The sequence below is a fragment of the Saccostrea cucullata genome, unplaced genomic scaffold (assembly GCF_032062105.1).
Source record: "Saccostrea cucullata isolate Sc308-1 unplaced genomic scaffold, CSIRO_AGI_Scuc_v1 ctg3434, whole genome shotgun sequence".
NCBI classification, from domain to species: Eukaryota; Metazoa; Mollusca; class Bivalvia; order Ostreida; family Ostreidae; genus Saccostrea; species Saccostrea cuccullata.
This window is the reverse complement of record NW_026940491.1, coordinates 30,571-55,806: the sequence shown is the minus strand read 5'-3', so window position 1 is coordinate 55,806 and position 25,236 is coordinate 30,571. Positions and strand designations below refer to the sequence as shown.

Here is a 25,236-nt window from a genome sequence, read left to right as displayed (position 1 = left end):
TAGATCACGGATAAAAATTTAATTCTCCTTCTCTTTGTCCGCAAGCAAAATTTTATGATTGATCCCTTCGTCCAAAATACATTAAATAGGTAATCAATTTAACTTCATATGCAATGCTTCAACGCACACAGCCCGTAATAAAGGTATAACATTTTCTTCATGATATGGTTTCAAGTCTTAAACACCAGGTTTCCACACGTAAAATAGGGAGAAAGAAGTATAAAAATGCTTTTGTTATGGGGTATACTGAAATTATTTTTACTTTTATTTTCTCCATAAAAACTAAGGTCCTGAAATCTTTAATTTTCTGAAATCTTATACTTTTTAAAAAAAAAATACTCGAATTGTGCAAATTTCTACGTATATCAATTTTCCCCTTTGTGCATCAGGGTGTCTCTTTGACGATGAAAGGTCATGTTATGTTAGACGTTCAATGCATTGAAGAAAGCTAAATGCAACGATTGTTTTTTCGGCACTTATATTTGGAAGTCTTTTCTTGCTTTACTGTGCAGTCATATTTTCACTATATACTCACAATTAAGTCTTTCTATATATGCTAGAGATATATTAGAGGAAACATGATTTGTACTCATTGTGTAACTTTAAGTTTATTTTTAAATGGCGGGTTTTGTAACTATCGGAAAGAGATTTACACTGAATATTTATAAATACACTATTAAATCATGAATTTCCTTGTCATATTTTTACTTTACAGGATTTAATCCTTCACTGAGTGGAATATGTGGTTTTTTTTTATCAATCCTCTACCACTTTTAAAACTTTGGTAAGTCATGGAATTTTCATTACGTATTATACTGATTTGTTTTTAAACGGATTATTAATTTGTTTTATTTGTGATGGTGAAACTTACAAAAGATTAATTTAAACATTAAAGTCACTGTTAAATATCACTGTTCTTCTTCCGTCATTTTAATTCATGTAAATAAGACACATTTAGAGAATATCTGCCTCTTTTTTTATGATGACACGTTTAGTTTGATAGGTATTTGAAAAAAAAAATCAAAGAGAAAGTATCACATAGAGCTCACAAAAATGCCTCGTAATTTTTAAATTTCAAATATACTATATATATTGATAGCAGATTTCAGAGAATTTTGTTGTCAAAATTGTTTACGGTTGATGTTATTAAAACTTACCTTATGTTTCCTGTAAAGAAGTCTTTATATACAAAATTATAAATATCTCGATTGTATAAAGTCGCCCATATTTGGATACGGTTTTGTTGGCATTTAAACTGTTCTCGTTTGTAAAACCACTATGTAGGATTAGCAAATCGATTCCAAAAATGTATGAATTTAAAAGGCCGTATTTTACTGTTGTTCATATGTACTTTTAAAATCACTGGCAAATTGAGATATCAAAACTGACATCTGATGCGCAGAAATATGTATCAGTGAGAGTATATTTCAGGCACGTAGTATCAGGGGGTGAGGGGCAGGGGGGCCTGCCCCCCCCCCCCCCCCCCAATTTTTCTCCCAACATTTCCTTTACTATAGAAAATGTGTATTGAAAAGGTGGTTGGCCCCCCACTCTCTACAACAGTATATACATTGAAAGATAATATAGGAAAAAATTGGAATTTAAAGTAATTTTTTCTTGAAAAGTTGGCCCCCCCCCACGAAATAGGATTTGGGAAATTTAGGTTTTTTTTTTTTTTTTGCTTGTCAACTTTTTTTGAGGTAAGTAAAAAAATTTTTCTCAATTCCCCCCCCCCCTTTCAAAAACGATGCTACGTGCCTGTATTTAGAAAACACTTACTGTGACCTTCAACTCGACATTGAGATATATCGACGACGGATTGTTAATTAACATTTCACAACAAGGCGTTTATTGATGAAAATATTCAAGAATATTTCTTTAACGGATACGATAATAAAGAAATCATATTTCATCTTTGGTTCTATACAGAATAGCTTCTATGTGTATCACCATAAGCAGTTAAAATTCGAGCAAATATTTTATTGCCAAGTGATTATAAACTGACTTTAATTTTGTATTTGATATTCATATTTTGAACAACAAACACGAAGTACATGTACCAAGAGGAGAGATGGAGGAAGACTTTTATTTTTTGTTTGCTTTTAATTTTCTTGATTGTGAATATTGTATTTAAAGGTGTTAAAATTTCACGAATTCTCAGAAAGTACAATAGCGATGGTTTTAATTTCACAAGGGACCTTTATACTAGTACATAGGTTCCTGATTTCACGATGCAAGAAATTAATTTAAATTTCGTTTAAGCATTTACTCGTTTTGAATAGTTAATGAAAACATTCACGATGGGTTTAATTTTGAGGAAAAACATAGTGAAGCCAAAACCATCGTAATTATTTTCCATTCTACAGTATTAATTAACCCCCCTCCCCCTCTTTAACAACCAAAATCTAGATCACGCGGATTTCGATTTCTTTTACATCAGTCACAAGCTGAGTGTATTGTTGAATTTATCTTGATTATCAAACTATATTTCAACAACCTTCTAACAAGGTATATGACATGGTTCATTTTAATGCTCAAGTGAAGTTTATCTTAAGATCTATTTCTGATATATGTTCTGTTCATATATTCACTACCTGACGCCATTTCTATTTTCATTGGCGCATGCGCAAAAGAGTCGATAGTGCGATAATGCGATGACGATAGTGCGATAGAGCACTGATGATGACATGATACAGCATCGCTTCATCGTTATTGCGTTATCGTATCATCGCTATCGTGTCATCGCGTCATCGCTTTGTCGCTCCTTCGCACCATCGCTTCATCGTCATCACAGTATCGCACCATCGCAGCATCGTCATCGCGCTATCGCACCATCTCTTCATCGTTATCGCACCATCGCTTCATCGTCATCGCATTTTCGCGACATCGCACCATCGACTCAAATCTCGATGGTGCGATGATGTGATAGTGAACTGCGTGGCCCTATCCAGATTCCATATATCTCAGTTGATTCGATACGCAAGAGCTTGCTCTACGTATGAACAATTTCTAAACGAGTTAAATTATTGACAAGCAAGCTAATGAATTAAAAATATCAGCCGTCTCGTTTAAAGTCATCATTTTGTAAGTTCTATGGTCGATACAATGACCTTGTCGGCAAATACAATTTATCAGGAGTCAAATGCTGACTGACGTTTTTCATACTTATTGTTAGTCCATTATATGAACACTAAATTGGCGACGGTTTTTTCCATTATTTCATGATAAATATGACAAGGAGCACAAGGCGGGTGTGACCGGTCGGCAGGGGATGCTTACTCCTCCATTGCATCTGATCCCACCTCTGATGTTTCGGAGGTCCGTGTTTGCTCTGCTCTTATTTTGTATTGTTTTATGGACTTTGAGATTGAATACAGTTCGTTATCCCCATATCCTTCTTCATGTATCATTCATCTAAATATGTACAAATGATTCAATTTTTTATTAAGAATCTTGACAATAACGATTTAAATCATGTTTGTATATGAAACATAAATAACTTGAACTAGATTTTTTTTATAAAAATGAAATTTAAAGTGGCAAAAAAGATGCATAAATTAAGAAGGATGGATGCTGATAGGTAGAATTTTAAACATCATAGGAAGTTTACAATTTCTTCATTTTTGAAAATTTATCATTCGCAGAAGTTACAACTTAAATAAATTAAAAAAAAAATATGTTCCACTTTAGACATCCATTTTGTTTGTTTCAATTGTTCTCCAACTGTAGAAACATTTTACAATAAAATATTCTGTTTCAATGTATTTAGATACGCTTCAATCTATCGGCGTTAAAGGGGTGTTATTAAATGAGTAAGGATTTGAATCTTACATGTAAATTACCAGAGTAACGTGTAGACTGATCTTTTGAATGAAACTGATGTCCCCTACAGTAATAGATGTTGTCCTCATTGCTCAATGGTCGTAAGTACCGAGTACAGTAATGAATTGGCACCTTTCATTTTACAATAGGTCGTTTCAAATTATGAGTGAGAAAAAATCCTCCTTGGTGCCCGATTCACTTTTTTTATTTACTAAATAACGTTGTATCAGTGGGGTCCTTGTGTTCGAATCGTAGTTATGAAGCTGAGTTTAATTTTCTTTGAAGCGAACACGCGAACAACGCTATACAACTGCTGAGGAATAGCTACTCTTAAATCATGTTAACACCCTTCCCCGCAGTCACGCATTTTAACGCATATATCATATCCTATTTCTAACGCAAAATCACGCATTTACCGTTTCCCCGCAATCACGCATTTTCACGCCTTTTAAAGAGTTCATTTAATCTTCAATTTATTGCCAAATTCCGACTGTTTTATACCTGCGTGAATCTCATAAAATAAGAAAAGTTATTTTCTAATAAAAATATTATTTCAGAATATCATTTACGCTAAACTTTAGAAAAATTTTTACCCCGCCATAAAGTGCTTGCGGGGAAATGGTAAAGTAACATTTCTATGACGCGAGGATTCAATGTATGTTGCATTGCAATTCTGTAAGTTGTAAAGAGTTAATAATATCTCCTTCTCTGAGTGGAATATGTGTTTTTTTTTAATAAGTTGAAAATGCAGCGTCATAAAGGTGCTTTTCTCAACGTTTCTGTTAACCAAAAATTGATATTTCAACGCAAATCTTAAGGATCAACTTTCAAAAAAAGAATGAAGGTCGTGCCAATGTCAAAAAATAATATAGTCAAAATTGACCTCTTTCCCTCTCTTGTTTGTATATGCTCTTTAAGAGGCCAATATTTTCATTTTTGTTACAATTTAGCGAATTCTGAAGATTGTACATTAAGTTCTGTAAATTCACATATTTTCGTGGGATCAAATTTTCGTGGTTTTAGTAAAAACTTGTTTGTGGAGATTTGAACTCGTGGATGAAAAATCCTTGAGTAGTTATGCATGCAACATTTTACATTTCGTGGTGGACATGAATTCGTGGGTCTCTTCATACCTCGAACACAACGAAAATTAAACCTCCATGAAAATTGGTGATTTCACAATATACTTTAATGCTACATGAAATTTAGAAGGAATTTTGTTTAATAAAAATTGAGTTTTTAATTTTAATTTTTCACCTTCTTGTCTGTTGCATCATTTAGCTGTTATTGGCATTTTGCTCGCTTATTCTATCATCTTTTTTAATCCCCTAGAACCCGAACTTTTAGCCGAGTTTATACAGCAATAAAATGCATTTACTGAACATATGCATTTGTTTGATAGGTCAAACATTAAGAAATACAGAGGTGTCTGAGGTGAATATTGGTTGAATTGAACCCGGATTTCCATTATATATGCATATGAAAAAAGCACAAAAGAATTGAAATAGTTACTTCTAAGGGAAATTATTGCGCATGAATAAATAGTGCTTTCCTAAAATATACATGTAAAACAATTTTATTGATGCCGCAGCTGGACGAATGCATTGTTATTGAAGAAAGTTATTGAGATATCACTCAACTACATGTGTGTTAAGAAACATTATTATGCTTCCTGTCACTTTGTATCTATACAAACCATACCCGACTATTATCGCATAGTATTCTAAGGATTTATATAATGTAAGCATACTATGACGAAATAGTACACGGCTGCCAGTTCTGAAGATAATTCAACAACGCCCATACCGGGAAGCGAACTCACGATCCCGAGATAGTAAGTTCGACGCTCTACCGATTACGCCACAGACCCAGTTCTCATTTTATTGTTATGTAATGTATACAAACTTATAGTTTCCAGTATTTTACCAATAAACAAAAAAAAAAAAATAAATAAAAAAATAAATAATTTTTTTTTTCTAAAATAGTTTCTCCTCAGCTATGTTGAGGAAGGTCAAAGTTCACATACCTTGTACACCATATCAAAAGTTAAATTGTGACGTCATTGAAATTGAACAAGCCACAAAAATGAATTACCGACATGATCATGCGTAAATAACAACACGAATTTATTTTTTTATCGATTATTTACAAAATCTTTTAAAATTGCGAAACTTGAATAGCAATACAGTCGAGCAATAGAAGAAAGTCTTTCGTCAAATTTGACTTCATGAGCCTTGACATGACGCAGCACAGGTGATCTAGAAGACTAGATTCACTGGTTTAATAATTACAAGAATGCTGAAAAATGATATCACTGCTAATTTTTAAAACTAAACATTAAAACTAAAAAAAATAATTTATTAAATATAATGCGTATAGAATATGAATTTATCTAGTAGCAATGTAGTTGCAGAGGGACAATGAATGTAGAGAATATCGCTAACACGATGAGTGTATTCGTAATTTACATCAAAAGTGCAAGGACATGGACTATTTTGTTTGGAGCTTATCCTGGTCTGCATAGCATTATTACATTGAAAAGCGGGAAAATATAGTAATGCAAGGACATCTCTTATCCGCAACTCCTCTCATACCACTGAATGAAATTTGATGAAACTTTCATTTTATTGTTGTGCACCTTCTATTTTACTTTTTGATCTGACATATATTTTGGATTTTCCAGAGCAAAACATGGACACAGTCATTTTATTCATATGGGAGGCGGGGGGTATCATTTAGTGAGCTCATTGCTCACAGTACCTCTAGTTTTTATTTATAATAGAATTTAAGCGAAGTGGAAATTTTTAGCTATAATTATAAGCATTTTCGGCTAAATTTTCAATACTTCGAAAACAGCACTGACTAGCTCCTAGCACTTTTTGGGTAGAGGAAATAAACATCTTTTAATGTGTATCATTTTTTTTTTGATAAACAAGCGTATGCCCTTGCACTATCATTATTTCCTACATTCAACTTAACAATTCATTTTCATATAAGTCACATGACAAACAGCTGATACGTGCGATATAACTGGTGATAACTACGGCCCAGTCCTATCCATAATTGATAACTATATTACATTTTCTACAAGTAATCAGTTGCATTGTTACAATTTTTTAAAAAGAAGTAATACATATTAAAACGGTACAAACGTCACATTTTCCATAGCGGTCCTTAACATAGCTGAGACGCAATTTTGCCCCCTTCACTGATCTATCATTCTCTAAAATCTTATGTTATCATACCTATTGCTTGGAATATTCAAAATAAAAGAAAACAGATTATGACGTATATGTTTCACAACATAACGTCATAGTAGGACGTACTTACGTAAATGTAAAAGGTGACGAAATATTGCAAATGGAGAAATAAACTGTCATTTTATGCAACAGTCAGCATAATGATAACAATAGTGTTGTGTTATGCGTGCACTATGCCTAAATAGTAGTCAGGATTTGACACATAATGTGTCAAACCTTGACGGAGGCGAGTGCACTGTGTCAAATCCTTACTACTATTTAGGCATAGTGCACGCAAAACACAATACTATTATATAAATAGTCTCATGCCATCTTAAACATTTAACCAATAGCGCTAAGTAATGACGCCAGTAAGGGGATCGGGTTTTATTACATTATTCAAGTATATCAAGAGGTTGCCAGAATCGCCCAATGTATTTGGGTCGGAACCTTGGTTACGATTGTAACCAGAAACTAACTGTAATTACTTTTAACTGAAAATTGTAGTGCTGCCATGGCCATTATTCGCCATTAAACTTTAAGAAATTTATATCTGTGTGGTTTTCTCAAATAATAATTTCTTATATAAAACTGAATACACATGTATTGGATTGTATATAATGTCGACTGGTCATGCACACCCGCCATGTGCTCCATTTAAAACACACTGAATCGTCGACGGATTATTCCGATATTTATTCGGCAGTCCATATATCTCCATAGATTTTAAGTGATATGGGATCTATTTTGTTGTTGAATAATTTTTGATATTTTATGGTTACAATTTTATATTCATTGTATTTATTAGAAAGAAAAAACAATCTTAGAAATTTTATCAATAACTTCATATTTTCCTCAGATTTCTGATCTTTCTCAATATGACCTTTTTTCTCTGAGCAAGGAAATTAAATTAAAGAATGTAATAGTGCTACTGAGCGAAATTATAATACGCAATACAAAAAAGACAAATTGGCAAGGAATGTCTGCTTGAACTGGTGTCAACATTATATCATGAAGCAGATATAAGTCACAAAATATTGAGTCACGGAGGACACTCGGCACGTGAATATTATGGGTGATCTTATTTATTTAGACAAAAATTTTAATATCAACAAAAGATCTTCAAACGATGGCATAACGATCTCACTAACAAAGAAATCCATACCGCCGATACTGGCGTGTCTCTACTGCTCTCTCTTAAATGAAGACCTATTTATTGGTCGTAAAATGGAATATTGAAACTAGAAAAGGCAAGTTAACACGGTATAACAACATACATCAAACATAAACGATCACTGAACTACTTTTGTGAATATGAATTTCTTAACCCTCTGCACGTCAAGGAGAATCACAATGGTGATCTGATAGTTTCGGATAGCATTGATTTTGACGCTGGTGATGTAGTGGTGACAGAGCGCGGAGGAAAATATCGCTTCTCCTCCAGTGGACCTCCGTCTGAAATAACGGATCTATTTTCATACACAGGACTTTCGTCAGAATCACGGCTTTCACCACAGGGGGTTTGTACTGTTGCCCCTTCATAAATCATTGTGAGTGATAACTACACCAAGACAGTACTGATGATCTACAAGGAGGGTCATTTTATATTACTGATAGAGACAAATCAGAATGAGATGGGTGGACCATTTTAAAACTCACTTTCTCTGTGTTGCATTTCCGAAAAGCAATAGACTGAATGTTTATAGGGCTATAAAAGGGATGTCTTTAATTACATAATTCAAGGGGGGTGGGAGGGTGGTTATATGTAAAGAAAAAAATATATGCTTAAATGTAATGTAATTGTCATTAGTTCATCGATGAGGTTCTACATTTTTTCAACAACAAATTCTATTGATATTGGAATATAAAATGTGACTTTTCTACTAATTATTTCTCAACAAATGCAGCATCAACCATAATATTGATGAAAAACTTTTTTTAATATTACATGTATACATGTATATAGCTTCTATATAAAAGGTGGTTTACACACTATTCCTGACATTTTGGATATTGATTGTGAGTCTTTCAAGACTAATGTATTCATACATACAAATTTGCTTGATATATAAAGTTCGGTTTTTAAATGCAGAAGACAAAAGCCTCCATATCTAAAAGATAAAATGGTATTCTTCTACGAATAAATACTGCAAATAGCAGTAAAAAAGTCATATATAGTTTTCATATGTTGATTTATATTTATTATTAATGCGACTGTTTTCTTAAACACATTTTGATTGGCTAATACAATGATTTTTGAAGCAGTAAAATGAGCATTAACGTGAATGTAAGCCTTTTAGCTCTTCTGATCCAAAGGCTCAAAGAGATAATGTTATGGCCATTCGTGCAATGTGCGTAAACTTTTTAAAATATGGGCCATAACTCAAAAACCCATTGGCCAATCAGAGTCAGATTTGTCAAAGGTTATCTTTTACTCAACGGCAATCATTTATACTAGAATTAAGGTTGGGACACTTAAACAAAGGGAGATAATCAGGAAATAAAACCAAAAGTACTGATGGCTAAAAAATCTTCTCCAGAACCACCGGGCAGATTTTCACCAAACTTACTTACAAGGATCAAGATATGTTGAAGATTAAAATTTGCATGGGGAATTACCCTTGGGGGCCAAGGGCGTTGTCTCTATGTTACTTCAAAATTGACCTAAATTTGCACTTAATAAAACGTTTATATTTTGCTTTCTGTAAGGACTAGGATCATCAAATCTTGTAAGTTGATGCATCATAGTATTTCTCATTATGTTAATTCAAAAATAGGTCACGGCGACTGACTTTTTAAATTTTGCGGGCATTTGTTTTCAAATTGATTTGAAGGCATATTTTTGACACTTTAAGGCCTATAACAATAAATTTTGTCAGTTGATGCATCTTGGGTCCCCAAACAACGAGATTCTAAAAGTAGGTCATCGTGACGTACTTTTTGAACTTCATGGCTAATCCTTTCTATTAACATTAAATCTCATTATCTCAGACACTGAGAGGTTTAGAATCATCAAATCTTGTAAGTTGAGGCATCTCAGGATCTTAAACCATATTCATAAAAAGTAGGCCACTTTAACATGATTTTTAAATTTTGCAGGCTTTCAAAGAATGTAGACAGAAAAGTTAATTTGGAATATCTCAGGTATTTATTGGCTTACAATCAACATACTTTGTCAGTTGTTGTATCTTTGAGTTTCCTAAAATGTCACTACACTAACAAAGAAATACTATAGTTAACTATAGTTTACTATAGTTAACTATAGTTATAACTTTGACACTTTCATAACTTTGATTTACTATAGGGATAACTTTGACACTTTGAAAAACTTTGACGAAAACCTTGACACTTTGAAAAACTTCGGCGAAAACTTTGACCCTTTGAAAAACTTTGGCGAAAATTTGACTTTTTGAAAAACTTTGGCGAAAACTGACACTTTGAAAAACTTTGGCGAAAACTTTGAAACTTTGAAAAACTTTATCGAAAACTTTGACACTTTGAAAAACTTTATTCGAAAACTTTCACACGTGGAAAAACTTTGGCAAAAACTTTGACTTTCTGAAAAACTTTGACGCTTTGACGCTTTGAAAATCTTTGGTGAAAACTTTGACACTTTGAAAAACTTTGGCGAAAACTTTGACATTTTGAAAACTTTGGCGAAAACTTCAACATTTTGATACTTTGTAGAAAACTTTGACACTCTGAAAAACTTTGGCGAAAACTTAACATTTAGAGTGACATTACGGCGCATCTCTTCAAAAACAGACTTGTTAAAATTATTCTATAGGATTTGGAATTTTTTTCATACTCATAAATGTATACACTTTCAGAAAATTACAAATTTCATAAGTAAATTATTCTGATTATTTCATTAGAATTAATAATTATTTATGGCCAATAAATATATATACATTTAGAACGTGTTCGACATTACGGCGCATCTAGTTTATTATAAACAAAACAGCATGGTAAGAGAGCTTCCCGGTAGGCTTGCTACATTGACAAAGTCGACCAAAACGAAAAACAAAACTAGTCAAAGTACTGAGACAGTACTGAAAAACGGGGTCAAAATAATTTTCATGCTAGATTTCACAAATTTGCTTTTTTTAACGAGTTTTGATAATTTTTTAAATAACAAATTAAAAACAAAACTGTGAATAATATAAATTCGCGTTTTTCATTTAATTTGAAGTAGAAATTTCAATAATTGCTAAGTCTAGAAACCTTTTTGAATTATTTCATGGCCAATAATATATATATATGCTTACGCAGTCGTAATACTACGCAGGAGAGTACTTTGTTTACTAGCGTGTTTTACAATTAATATTTTACGTGTACAAAATGCTTTCATTAATTTGATTTAGAAAAAAAGGTCATATCGCTTTCTTCAGTTTGATACAGAATGTTTATATTTTGGTCAAAACAATTTCTGCACTCTTTCATATAGCGTAGATTTAATTCATGTGTTATCACCACGGCTTCCTGTTTGAGGGCTTTGACAAAACGAAAAACAAAACTAAAAATAGGGCTTGAAATTAAACAGCAACTTTCCTGACAAAAATTTAGTTGGGAGATTAATATAATCATTGGATGAGGAAGAAACGGGATCTCCGCGACATTCACGTGGGGCTTGCGAAGGTTCTGACCTACAGGCTTGTTGATACATGCTATTATTTCTCGTATCTCCCTGGTTTTCAAAGAAAAAAAATCAGTGTAAACTCAACGTAAAAATGCACTTATGACATATGAAAATTATTGGCAATGGAAAAGCAAATTGTATTGGGTCTGCAGAAATATATTTTGTTTGACATTTTGCCGCGATGACGTATGATTTGGTGGATTTTCCTTTGCAGCACCCCAATGCACATAACGTCAACAATATACATTTATTATCTGAGTTCGAGGGCAACATGCGTTTTGTCGGACCCAAGAACCAAACTGTCTGCCTGTGGGCGTTAGGCCGAAGGCAGAGAGTTTGGTTCGAGGGTCCGACAAAACGCATTTTGCCCGAGAACTCTGTCAATAAATGTTTTTTTATACCTTTCATTTTATTATATATTTTTTGACATACATGTATTTTGTACTATATTCCGTAATGTAACATATATTAGATCTGTCACTGTTTAAAACCAAAGAATGAAAATAAGATTAAGCTCCGCCCATTCAGTGACGTAAGCAGTCCAACATCTCTCCGAGCGATCCAACATCTCACTCAGCGGTCCAACATCGATTTTTTTATGCCCGCTCATCAAAACAGTAAAAATGTTAGACTTTTTTCTGTATAGATTTGTATAGGAACAAATTTTTAAAGGTATAACAATTGTACTTAATCATGTTAAATTCGTCAATGCAGACTAATATGTTAACAATTATTAATTTACCGGAGAGTTAAGATATTTTGATTCTTAGAATTGCTTTTACTTAATATTCCATTATAATTGTAAACCCTACACTGTATGCACGTGCCATTTTAGAATTCACGTGGTACAAATAAACAGAACTTAGTTGTACGACCCTTGATTTTCCGGCAGATTTTAATTACGTTAATTTTACATGAGGAGAGAATATTAATTTTTCTTAAATTCTTGCTTCAACTTTTTACCTTATTCCAGAATGATATATTGGGTAAATTTGAATGAAAAGGCACACGATTTGCAGCCGTATTACCGCTTTAATATTTAGTACAATATGAAAACAATCACATAGCACATATGTGATAATTATTCATGAAGGTATTCTTTATATTTGAATGGTGAATTCATTGCAACTCTAAATATCGATTATACATTGTATTGTCGATAAATTTACCATATGTCTAAGGAGCTATTTGTCCATAACGTATTGCAAACAAAATGCTATAAATTAAAATATTAAATCTATAATAAAACAACAAAATTCACTTGATTAGGTAATAAATATGACTACTCCAGGCCGCTTTCAAAACAACATTACGCAGCAGAACATGTTTCCCCTATTGTATTTGAAAAAAAAAACTGAACTTTTTGATAAATGTTTAATTTCAGTGTTATAAAATTATTTCGTGTATTAATCATAAATCGAAAAACACAATGAATTGTTATAATTCATCTATATCATTATGTTATAACAAGAAGTCATTCAAAAAAAGGACTATTTTTGGTTCTTTTTTCAACTATAATTACCTTGGTAAGTCTGAAAAGATTCTTCTTTGGTTTTAATATTTATACTACTGTAAAAGCACAAATATTCGTGGGGGATTAATTTTTGTTTATTTCGTTGTTAACAATTTTCAACGAAGCTAAATCCCAAACGAAATATTATATGACTATATATTGAATAGGGTTACTTCAAAACAACAAACTTAAATGCCAAGGAAACTACTTTTGATGACAAATCAGCAAAATTTTATCCCCACGAAAATCTGTGCTTCTACAGTATATTCTACACTTAATTCTTAGATCCTTTTCAAGGTACATATAAATAGTCCACATAGGATCTTTCAGTTTAAGTTATTTATTGACCGTGAAGTTTATAGAATAATCTGACTCGAGCATTAAGAAATACTGTAGAAGTGGAAAACATTACGGTGTTTTTAATTTCACTATGTTCACGATTTAAGAATTTTCCGCGAACTTTAAACCATCGTGATAATTATTTAATGTCATTTCTACCTAGAAACATTCATGGTACCTGAATATTTACAAACGATTCTCCGTGAAATTAAAACCACCATGAAAGGTAACTTTCTAGCAAACCGTGAAATTTTAGACACGTGAAATTAAAGACGTCTACAGTAATAGTGGAATCTTTAATTGTGTTTAATTAAAAAAAAATTCTAGGATTAACCAGATTTTTAAATCCAAAACAGTTATACCAGGTTGTATACTTATCCTTTAATGTCCTACAGATCTATACCCAACCAAATATGATTGACTTTATCGTTATGTCTTGCTCTCTCCTATTTCCCGGGAAATATCAGTCGTGGGTATATTCGAAAAATTCGCTGAAATTCTAAGGATATGCATAGTTTGTCCACTTTTTTTCATTAATTTTTAAGTCATTTTTAGCGTTTTCTTTCGAATTGTTTTGAAATCAATATCAGTATTCATTTTTTTTCCTGTATTCTAAAAGTCCATCATGTTTTTAGCAATCAAACATAAAGACACGTATACTATAACCAGAAAGTTCCCTTCTTTCAAAGGTGAAGAATTGGTTTCATCAGTTGTGGTGTCCATAGTTGTCATGTCGGAACAGGTCAAGTTTGCAGCTGATAGACTGACCAATGAAATTCCTTTTAAGTTCTCAGGAGTGAAGCAGCGTGGATCTCCAGATACGGTGACACGTCCAGAGTTAAGGAAATCGACCAGGCCTATCAATTCGCAATCGCAGTGAAAAGGATTATCATGTATTCTCCTGGATAAAATAAAAAAAATTCATTCATTTGAATTCCTGAATACTATTCAACCTTTAAAAGAAAGAAAATGGTGAACAATACTTTACATATATACTAAAAAGAAAAAGAAACGCAGAATTTGAACTCATCAAAGAAATTTTGGAAAAGTATATTTAGCAGCAATCCTTTTTTTTTTTTATAATTAAATATCCGTGACCTATTCAAAATACACTATGGACCTTTAAACCCCAATTGTTTAATCATTTCCCTTGATTAGTAATGTTTATGTTTTTTGTAAATTGGGGGGTCTTTTTTCAGTGAGGTTTTGGATTTAGAGAAACAATAAACACATCGATTAAACCCATATTTTTGCTTTTATTGTAATGTTGATGCTGTAATGCTACGTCTAAGCAAAGATAAATTCAACAAGGCTCTAACAAGGATTCAAACCGGACCTACGCAACTGGAAGTTGCAACTGCATTTGGTATATATCAGTCGGCTTTGCAGCAGTTAAACGCACGTTTCCACCATCTAGGAACATATAGATGACAGATCTAGAACCACACCCAGAAAGGACCGTCAGATCCTCCCTCAGCACCTGCGCAATCGACTCAGAACTGCTGTACAAACTGCTAAATCAGCATAAAATGCACAAATTGTTCGCAAAAGACTGAGACAGAGAAGCTGGTATTCGTGCATGTCGTCCCTATACTAGAAATCCACTAGCGCTGAGAGGTGGCAAAGGACATATGGATTGGTAAATGTCTCTAGAATTTGGAGGCAACGTCAATGACATCAACTTCACTTGTCAAGAACAAAGTACGGTATTAGCAATAATTCGCCGAAAATAATACGATCATATTTTAATCTTCTTTGTACAATTTTTTGATGTAATGCTTTGAAGTAAGGAAGATGCGAACTAAATTCTACAGGCACAAAAATGACGTAATTTTTAACTATGACGTCACTAATGCGCGCTAAACCTGGAATGGTCGTGTAAAATCGTTAAATTATATTGAAAAATGAGTAATCTTTGCTGAAATTAGACCCTTTCACATGCAACAACCACTTTTATACTCCGCATATAAGTTCATCATTACATATCGCAGTTACACTATTGAAATAGTGTTGGTTGTCACCTGTGATCAATATGAATTTTGCAAAAGTTAACATACGGAAAAAAGATAATTTACCGACACAATTTTCCTGATATCGATATTAATGACACATTATTGATACAGAATGAGATTTGCTGATTTTAAGTACCATCACTGGATATCGCAAAGAATAAATATCTATGAATATGAATAAAATATTTTGAAAACAAAGAATAAATGGTACCTAATTAAAGATGCCGTTTTACTTATGCTGTTTGTACATCATCTGCACAAGTGTATAGACTATAGTGTACGTTGGTTGTACATGTAGTATTGAACAACAGTACTAAAATATCCTAGACCTCAATTCATTACACAAAAGTAGCAGTAATATTTTTTTTAATATTTATTAAAAGATTAATTTAAGAAATCCGAAATACCTCAGTATAATTATATTTTCTACGAGTCTTCCTCAATGTACATGTGTATGTGCTCTTACTATAGTCCACAGGCCTTTAGATCGCTTAGAAAAAAATTGCAAAAAAAAAAATAAAGGAATAGAACTCTTTTCATAGGGTACCTACTTTCGCCAAAAAAATTCTTTTAAATCAGATGCTTTACAATTTTACTTTCTATCCATATCTATTCAAATATAAACAATCTTCATTACTACCAAAGTTCATTCCGTAATTCCTTATACTTCTCGAGATATTCTGAAATCAATTCTCAAATTGACAATAATTTTTTTACTCGACGTCAGCTTGGGCCTTCACTAATTGTAAAGCGGGAACGAGGGGACAAATTTTATTCTAAACTCGATGAATAGTTGCTCATTTGCATTCAAGCTTTACAAGGTTTTTCTTTAATTTGATCATATGATGTAACTAAGTCATAAACAACATTTTAGCGGTCTAATAGTTTTGAAAATCGAAAGGTATACAATGCATTCCGGGAAAAATTCGTTCTACCATGGTTTCATTCACATTTATAATCAACATGGCGGTAGTTGTTGATGTAGACGTTTTCAAATTAATTTTTCGCGAAAGGAATATATTACGGACTTAACATTACAATCTGGAGTAAGAAATCAACTTTAAATTGTTGAAAGATATTGCGAATACTATGCAACTCTTCGCCGCACTTCAAACACCATCTGTTTACATGTGAATGGCTAGGGGCCCAAGCTAATGTCGAGTAAAAGAAAGTAGGTCATTTTTGAAATTGATTTCAGAATATCTCAAGAAATATACGGAATTTCGGAATGAGCTTTGGTAGAATTGAAGAATGTTTATCTATGAATAGATTTAAATAGAAAGTAGAATTTTAGAGCATTCGAATAAAAAATATTTTATTAGCGAAATTAGGTACCCAGTGTAAGAGTTCAGTACCTTTATTTTTTTTTTACACACACAATTTTTTTTAAGCGATCCAAATGCCTGTGCTATAGTCATAGTGCGACCCCTTCAAACAATAATATGACAACCATAAAAAATACAATAAAATGTATATACATACATATAGACATATGTTTGACATTCAGCTCATGCATACATACATGTATATTTATTAAATCTTATGTATATTTTGGACACAAAAGCCACCCCCCCCTTCTTAAATCCGCCAGCCTTGCAGTGGCATGGTATGCATATCAAAAAATTAAAATATTAATAGCTGAAACATTAAGGAAAATTCTTACAAATTAATTCAATACATATAATTTTTTTGTTCTTTAATTGAAGCGGCCTTAGTATAAAATTTTAACATCATTGTTTCATTTCAGGTGTGTAGCAAAGTTATCCTGTTATGGTTGCCTCTAATCATAATCTTCAGATATTTTCTTTTAGATTTTAGTTCTCTCACCATGGATCATTTAGTTACATGTATCAAAATTTTGCCCCCACTTTTTTCAGACACTGTATAAGCTTTTAACTCAATAATTGTCATTTCACCTATAAACTTCAAAACCTATGAGTGAGGAAGGGAAAAATTAAACAAACGAAATCCTCGAAGAAATGAGTATTTACTCATCGAAGGCACTTGAGTCGGGAATAAATTTTAACCCATAGTATAATAATAACACGTTATTACATTGGGTCAAAAATTTATTACAGAAACAAGTGCCTGTTTACTAATTTATGAATTAAAATACGGTCAATATTTGTAATCATGTAGGCTTATTGTTTCATAATAGTTTTAAGTAAACTTTTCACTTTACATGAAAGAATAGACTCTTAGAGGCTTCACATGTTGTCTATTTCTATATATGGATTGTATAGTTTTGCTAAAAGTAAAAGAACACATTAAAATACATGTATCTTGACTTTTCCGAGTGCCAATTTCTCCGAGACCTCCGAGCACGGTATACGAACTTCAAGCAGCCTAAAGTTGTAAGTTGTGTAAAAAAAATGTACTGCATGAGAGAGGATAAGTTTGAACTTGATTAATTCCCCTTCCAAATCAAACCGCTTGTCAAGATCTTTCAGGGTAAGTTTATTTTATTCTACCCCCGCCCCCTTTCAAAAGCAAAATAAATGCGTACGTCACTTCTATGTCGGCGAAGAGACAGGACATAACTAAATCAACTTGTATTTAAAAATGAGGGATTAAATATGCATAAGATATACCGTTTATGATAACGTAACATTTGTGTAATTTAAGGGATTTAATCTAGCTGAAATCATATTTTCCGTTTCGTTCCGCGTTTTAGCAACACCCGGAAAGGGGGATGCTAATTCGGTTAAAAAAAAAAAAAAGAAAAGATTTGTACCCTAAATCCAGGTATAGACCGCTAAAATGTTGTTTATTCTTTTCGCTTACTGTGAGAATCATACATACAACACGTTCAATTGTCAGAAAAATGAAGATACAATGAAGCCGTGATATATTTTTTTATGCTACATTCCTTACCAAGCGAGGAATTTTTGCGAAAAATAAAAACAACAGCTAAAGTGCACCAGCAACTTAAAAATTTTAAACCAAATAAAATATGCGAACACTGTACTAAATACATATATTTGGAATAAATATGTCATCGGCTGCTAAAAAGTGGGGATTCTCAAAAGAAAATCCATGAGCGATTATACATGTACTTATCCGACAAAATTGTCAAATAGTATTGAATATATATAAACTTACGACGGTTGTCCCAGAAAACGCGAAAATTTTTAATAGCTTTAGTTTCACTTTGACTATAAATTAAGAAAAAATTGCATAAATCATTATCAAGTAGTCAATAGTAAATCAATAATATTTTCCGAACAGGTTTTATAACTTTTTTTTAAAGCAAATTGAAAGAATACCTGCTGTTATGATATTCAGTCTGAACCAAAAGTTCGATTTACATGTATACCCCCCCCCCCCAATCCAATCCCCTTTCCAAACAAAATTTCACAACATTTACTGATAATTCATTTTCAGTCTTATTAAGAATAATTTTACAGTCCTATTAAAACCAAAATATATTGTATGGAATTTATAAATTATATGAACTAATTCAACTCATAATGGAGGGAGGGGGGGTGCATTTAAATTTCAGTTCCTCTGTCACCAAGCAGGTATAAATGAATATATCACAGAAAACAGTTTTCATGTACCCATTATATAATTAACAGTTTACTAGGCGGATACTTTTTTAAATCAAGATCGAAATTTCTCGCATTCTTTTTATATGTTTTAATATCTTTATGAGTAAAATTGACCATTAGAAGGAGGAATTCTCCTGTATATACGCATTAAATAATCATAGTCTTCCACGCTATTGTTCCAATAGATCTAAATATTAATTTTATTGACATTCGAGTTTTTTCAACTGTTTGTACACCTTACTTACCATATTTTTGAGAAGTTATTTTTTTTGGTACTAAGAACAGCCCGGGACACTCGAATTTTTCCATCAGTATGTAATCTTCACTAGATTTTTCTCAATTAATTTAACAGAAACAGTTGATATTATTTTTATTGAGACCTGCAATTAAATTGAAAATAAATATCCACGAGAAAAGTGTTATTGAATCAGCAACTTAATTTCTTCAATATATAATAAAAACTGTGTCCTAGCGAATAAGTTGAAATCTTCAGATTACGCTTATTGTACACGTTATATGTATGACGTCGCGTCAAAATTCTTCGTAAATTCTTGACGTTTTGCCATAAAAGGTACAGTATTGAGCGTTATTTTTGCAATGCATATATTTGAGACAGGTATATAAATTATATATCATTTAATTCTACAAATTCTAAGGTTTTTAAAATGTTTTGTATCGAGCAGGTCTGACAAGCGGCATTTTTTGGCCAATACCGTACTTTGTTCTTTGGAACAAAGGACATATTTAATTTTTATCACAACACACTCTAAAATCACTTTAAAAATTTTTGTTTAAACTGATTATCATGTTTAATCTCAATACGCGTTTCTTTTTTGTTGAGTATGGAAAGGATATCTAGATAGCGTGATATGATATTTGCTTCACGTAGTTAAAATGGAATACATACGAGAGTCTTGCCGAGCAAATATACACTATTTCAACACGTTTAATAAAGCAAATAATAAATGATACAATTAATCACACAAATTATACTACTTGTAGTTCAATGGTGGGTTATAATGCATTCAGTCCATTGTAAGAAAGCATTGTTGACTGTGACTATGAGACTTCTCTGCATGCAAAAAAAAAAATTGATTCTTTCTTCGCACTACGTATACACAGACGTAAACGAATATGTTTTCTTGCTTATAACATTTTTTGTGTTAATTTTCATTATTATTTTAGATCAAGAGTTTTGTTCATCATCGGTATTTATTGAAGAATTTTCACAAATCATATTATTGATAAATTAAAATCTTGAAGCGAGGGATTGTTCAAAACGCAGGTACTATAAGGCTTCCCAGAGAATATTGTAGTGTACTCTGTGCATGCACTTCTCTAAACTACAAAGGTATGACGTCATAATTGAAAATGACGTCAAGTCACTGCAGCTACTTGAGCTGTAAAGATGGGGAGAGTGTCATAAACTTTACGTGTATTTCAATCTGCATATAAAGATGCAGAATACTAGTTTAAGTTAGACGTGTTTTTATCATTTTTCAAAAATTTAATAAAACCGAATAATTTAGATAACTCTGCTGTATTACTCTTGTTTAAGAGTCAGCGTGTTAAAACTACGTACGAAAATATACGTTTGACATTTACCCTTTTTTAAACCCGTGGAGTGAGACAGAATTCATAATATGTGTATAAAAGAGCCTGGCGGAAGAGCTTGTGGAAATATGTAAGAAGAGTTTCCCCTCTAACTGAATCCTGCTTGGGAAAAATGTATGATGGCTTTGTTTTAGAACAGATGACGATATTCAGCGAAAAATACCGATTTGTCGGTGAGTTGACGTTAATGTGAAATAAATTGTACCAAAGAAATAGAATAACTTTTCCCAAGCACATTTCGGGTTCACAAGAATCCAACAAGTTTATTTATGTAACAAAAAGTTAATAATTGTGTTAATAACCTTCGCAGAAGCGATTTATGTAAAACATTCTAAAACAGAAGAAATGACCGTCACGTGATCAGCGAGGTCATGTGATATCGTTACAAATATGTTTATATATAGCCTAGAGAACTCTCTATATGAATCTGGCATACTGAAGTATATAACTTGAAAATAAAACTTAAAATCAATTTCCAATGCAGTGTTACGTTTTAAATGCATTTTTAGATCCGGGAAGCCTTAACAGTACTGCGAAACCGAGAGTGCTTTTGATTAACCACCTACCGTGGATAAATCATAGTCTTTTCTCATCCTTAGTATTAAACGTATGAAATAGATTATATATAAATGAGGGTTATAAAGGAATATTCGAGTAACTCAAGAATAGTTCGATTATAACGACGATTGTCACATCCTTAGTTCTTATGAGGGATATATTTAAAAAGAATATTTTAATGAAATATGTGGGTAATATAATTTTCGTTCAATCTTCAACACTACTTATATCCTCTGAAATATTTTAAATAACCAGATTGTTCTTATTCATGTTACTTTATTCTATTCTTAGATACTTACAGGTCTCGTAGATTTGTCAACCCGCTTATTGTGATGTTTTTTATGGAGGGTATCCTGTTGTTATCAAGACGTCTAAAAGACAAATTGAACGATTGAATGTTTCGTTCCTTATGTATACATTTAATGTCAGGATTTAAGAAAGAAATTAAAGTGTCTTTTCAGTTCTAATTCTATAATGAAATCGTTATTATTTGCTTTCTCGTTCTTCAGAACTGTGAATTTATTACAAAAATATTATTACACAATTATTACAAATAAATTTGAATAACGAACTCACAGGTCAGTTATTCTTGTCAAATCACTGAATGCATTGTCCTCTATTGTGGATATACTGTTATTGTGTAGATCCCTGAAAGAAATTTAAAGATTGAAAGTCAAGTACAAGTATAAGTATTTGTCACCTAAGAATTCATTACAACTTAAGCTCAATCTTAATATATATATATATATATATATATATATATATATATATATATATATATATATATATATATATATATATATATATTATATATATATATATATATATATATATATATATATATATATATATATATATATATATATATATATATATATATATATATATATATATATATATATATATATATATATATATATATATATATATATATATATATATAGCTTCACAATAACAGAGAAGGTACATTATGTATGTTTAATTTGAACACGTTTTTACTCAACATATTTGTATGACAATCTGATTTAAGCACCTCACATCAAAATAATTATTCCTGTGAATCGTTAGATAGTTCTGTGGTACATTCAATGACCATTTACGCAAATACAATCTAATTAATGAAACATATGGATATAACAAACAGTACTTATCGTAGAACCTACGTCGTATGACATCATGTGTTTAGCCTGTGCTATAATTATTATGACGTCATAATCAATTTAATGTTACTTTTCCCCGTACTTTACAGCTTCAATAGAAATTGAAGTAAATTATTAAAGCAATTTGAAAGTCATGGTATTCATTTTAAATTAGGCTAAAATACCTATTATCAATTTATATATTTTGAATTATAAAGCTAAATGACTTAATACATTTCTCAAATTACAGAAACCTGTAGGCACCTTTCATTTACTATAGATCTTGACCTCAATTTGGCAAATCCATTCTCATGTAATGAAATTACATTGTGATAACTTGTAAATGGTATACAACTAATTTGAGGGAATGCAAAAATCCTAAAAATGAAATCTTCAGTTGCCAACTAAAGAGTATCACTAATACCTTGATATATGTGTCTTGAGTCAAAGATGTGTTAAATACTGTGTATAATTGTTTGATGTCTGTCACGAAGTGCATGCCTTTTCATAGTTATTTGTTAATTATGTATTAATTTTAATTAATATGGTTGGTGTTTGAATAAAATTTTCTATCAAAAATGATCTGTTTAAATAGAAAAATACAATTTTTGATAAATATTAATATTGTGAAAGTGAAAGTAATCCTAATACTGGTAATTTATTAATTAAATCCTGTATAAATGCAAAACGGTCAAGAAATGTAACATACGTAAATAACTTATTTCTCGTTTGTTTGAGGGGAAAGGTAAATTTTTTATTCACTTTTTAAAATCATTTAGGTATGTTCTTCATCATATGAAAGATTTAAACATTCTGACAAAGACATCTGCAAAATATTAACCAATTTAGGATTGAAATTTGACGAAAAATAAAAGAGAGCTCATTTGCCTATTAATTCTTATATGTGGACTAATCTTTTATGTCAGTGGAATAAAAAAGAATTTATTATTGAGAAATTCTGTTTAATACCGTTCAGTTAATAAAGTCGACAATCGACGATGTTTAATTAAGTATTATTGAGATTTTTCATATTCTCTTTATGTCAAGTACCCCTTAAAATGACTCAAAATGTGTAGTCGCAGTATCTAATTACCATTTCATATTCCACAGGCTGCACTACATTCAATAACAAGGAAACATGTCATGTGCTTTTGACGGATTGGTAAGCGAGTGTCATTTTATCATTTTGAAAAGTTGAAGAATCTTGTGACAGACTTTTCCGTCATAGGTTCTACATTATGATAATCACTTAGTACATGTAGTGCATTGTGAAGAGTAAGGAAATGTGATATTAAGTTACTCCCAATATACCCAGGGGACTGAAGTAAGGATTTAGATTTAAGGATCAATAATATTTTGACAATTGCTTACACATGGGATGTTCCATATAGTGTTTTCAAAAGAGGTTATGCCCCTGCGCCCACGTTGTTTTGTTGTTGTATTGTATTACTCGAATGGGAAAGAACAATGACGTCATAATATAACGTCATATGTGTACTAACTTTAACATGCTGTGGATACTATGTATGAATAAAAAAATCAACTTGACATTTCTCTGTATATAAAAATTACAAATTATGCATTTTTTATTAGCTTATTTGCATAGAAATGCCTATATTAAGCCTTAACTCACTTGCGTATTCAACAAGTTTAAAATGTTAGGTATTTGTAGGATCCTCCTTGATAATTACTCATACACTGTGGAGTCATTGATGAGGGTCATGTTAAGCACACGATCATTGAATATAATTTAGTAGGAAATCTACGTACTCTCTAATATCTTCATCAACACTACTCTTACTAGTATTTGGTTTTTCTCCTACCCTGTATTTCATTGAGACACTAAAGTATTGACAGAGCAATGAAAAGGCAAAGAATAGGCTAAACAGATTGGAAGAAAAACAAGTATTTCAAATCGGAGGGGGAGGTATCATGCGTTCCCAATTTATAGGTAAATCAGTACAATCGTATCACTCAGATGGAACACATTTGGCAGTGTTAGCGAATTCAATTTTCCTCCTCAACATTCGGGGGACCTTGGGGATGTTTTGTCAGATCGGTAAGAATAAAGCATTTCCTTATAAATGTTTATAAAGGCATAATCAGTCCATAGATTTAGGTACAGTACCGACCAGACACAACCTAACAGAAAGCGAACCCGGAGCGGACCCCGGGTTCGCTCTCTGGGATTAACCAATCAGTCCGCTCCGGGTTCGCTTGGGGTCCGCTAGGGCTGACCCCGAGCGAACCCGGAGCGGACCCCGAGCGAACCCGGAGCGGACCCCGAGCGAACCTGAAGCGGACCCAGAGAGCGAACCCCAAATTCAGTAGCGGTCCCAGAGAGCGAACGCGGGTTCGGTATTTCTTTACAGAGCTGTCAATCAGGATTAGCGATTAACCAATCAGCGCATCGACCAATCAAAATAGCATATGATCTTTCGATTGGGATATAAGATCGAACGTGTTGATTTAATTCGATATAAATCCAAACACTGAACATACAATCAAAACGTGTGAATGTGCTGTGCAAATCTATTATGATAATTAAAATATTATTTAATATTTATTTATTTTAATTCCCCGGATTGTATTTTATATTTATTTTCTTTTTTTATTAAAGCAATTAATTAATTATATGTTTTAATTTTTTACGTAGAATTTTCTCTGAATATTTACGTTTTTATTTTCTTTAGTTTTTTATACCAGTATTTCGTTTGGCAGAGACACAGTGGTCATTTTAAAGGTTCCCACCCCCACCATGTGGCGGTGGGCAACCTGATTGTATGTCTGCAAATGCATATATTTATAAG

The 25,236-nt window shown here is 32.0% G+C and overlaps 1 protein-coding gene across 1 annotated transcript; it reads right to left on the bottom strand.

The window, feature by feature from the left end:
- Nucleotides 1-14,085: 14,085 nt before the first annotated feature.
- Nucleotides 14,086-24,261, bottom strand: LOC134255497 (leucine-rich repeat-containing protein 15-like). The gene is made up of 4 exons (XM_062738028.1): nt 24,197-24,261; nt 21,864-21,935; nt 21,587-21,658; nt 14,086-14,453 (listed from the first exon to the last, which is right to left on the bottom strand). Exons 1-4 carry the CDS (start codon nt 24,259-24,261, stop codon nt 14,165-14,167), a joined length of 498 nt encoding a protein of 165 aa, XP_062594012.1. The 3' UTR covers nt 14,086-14,164.
- Between the last annotated feature and the right edge of the window lie 975 nt (nt 24,262-25,236).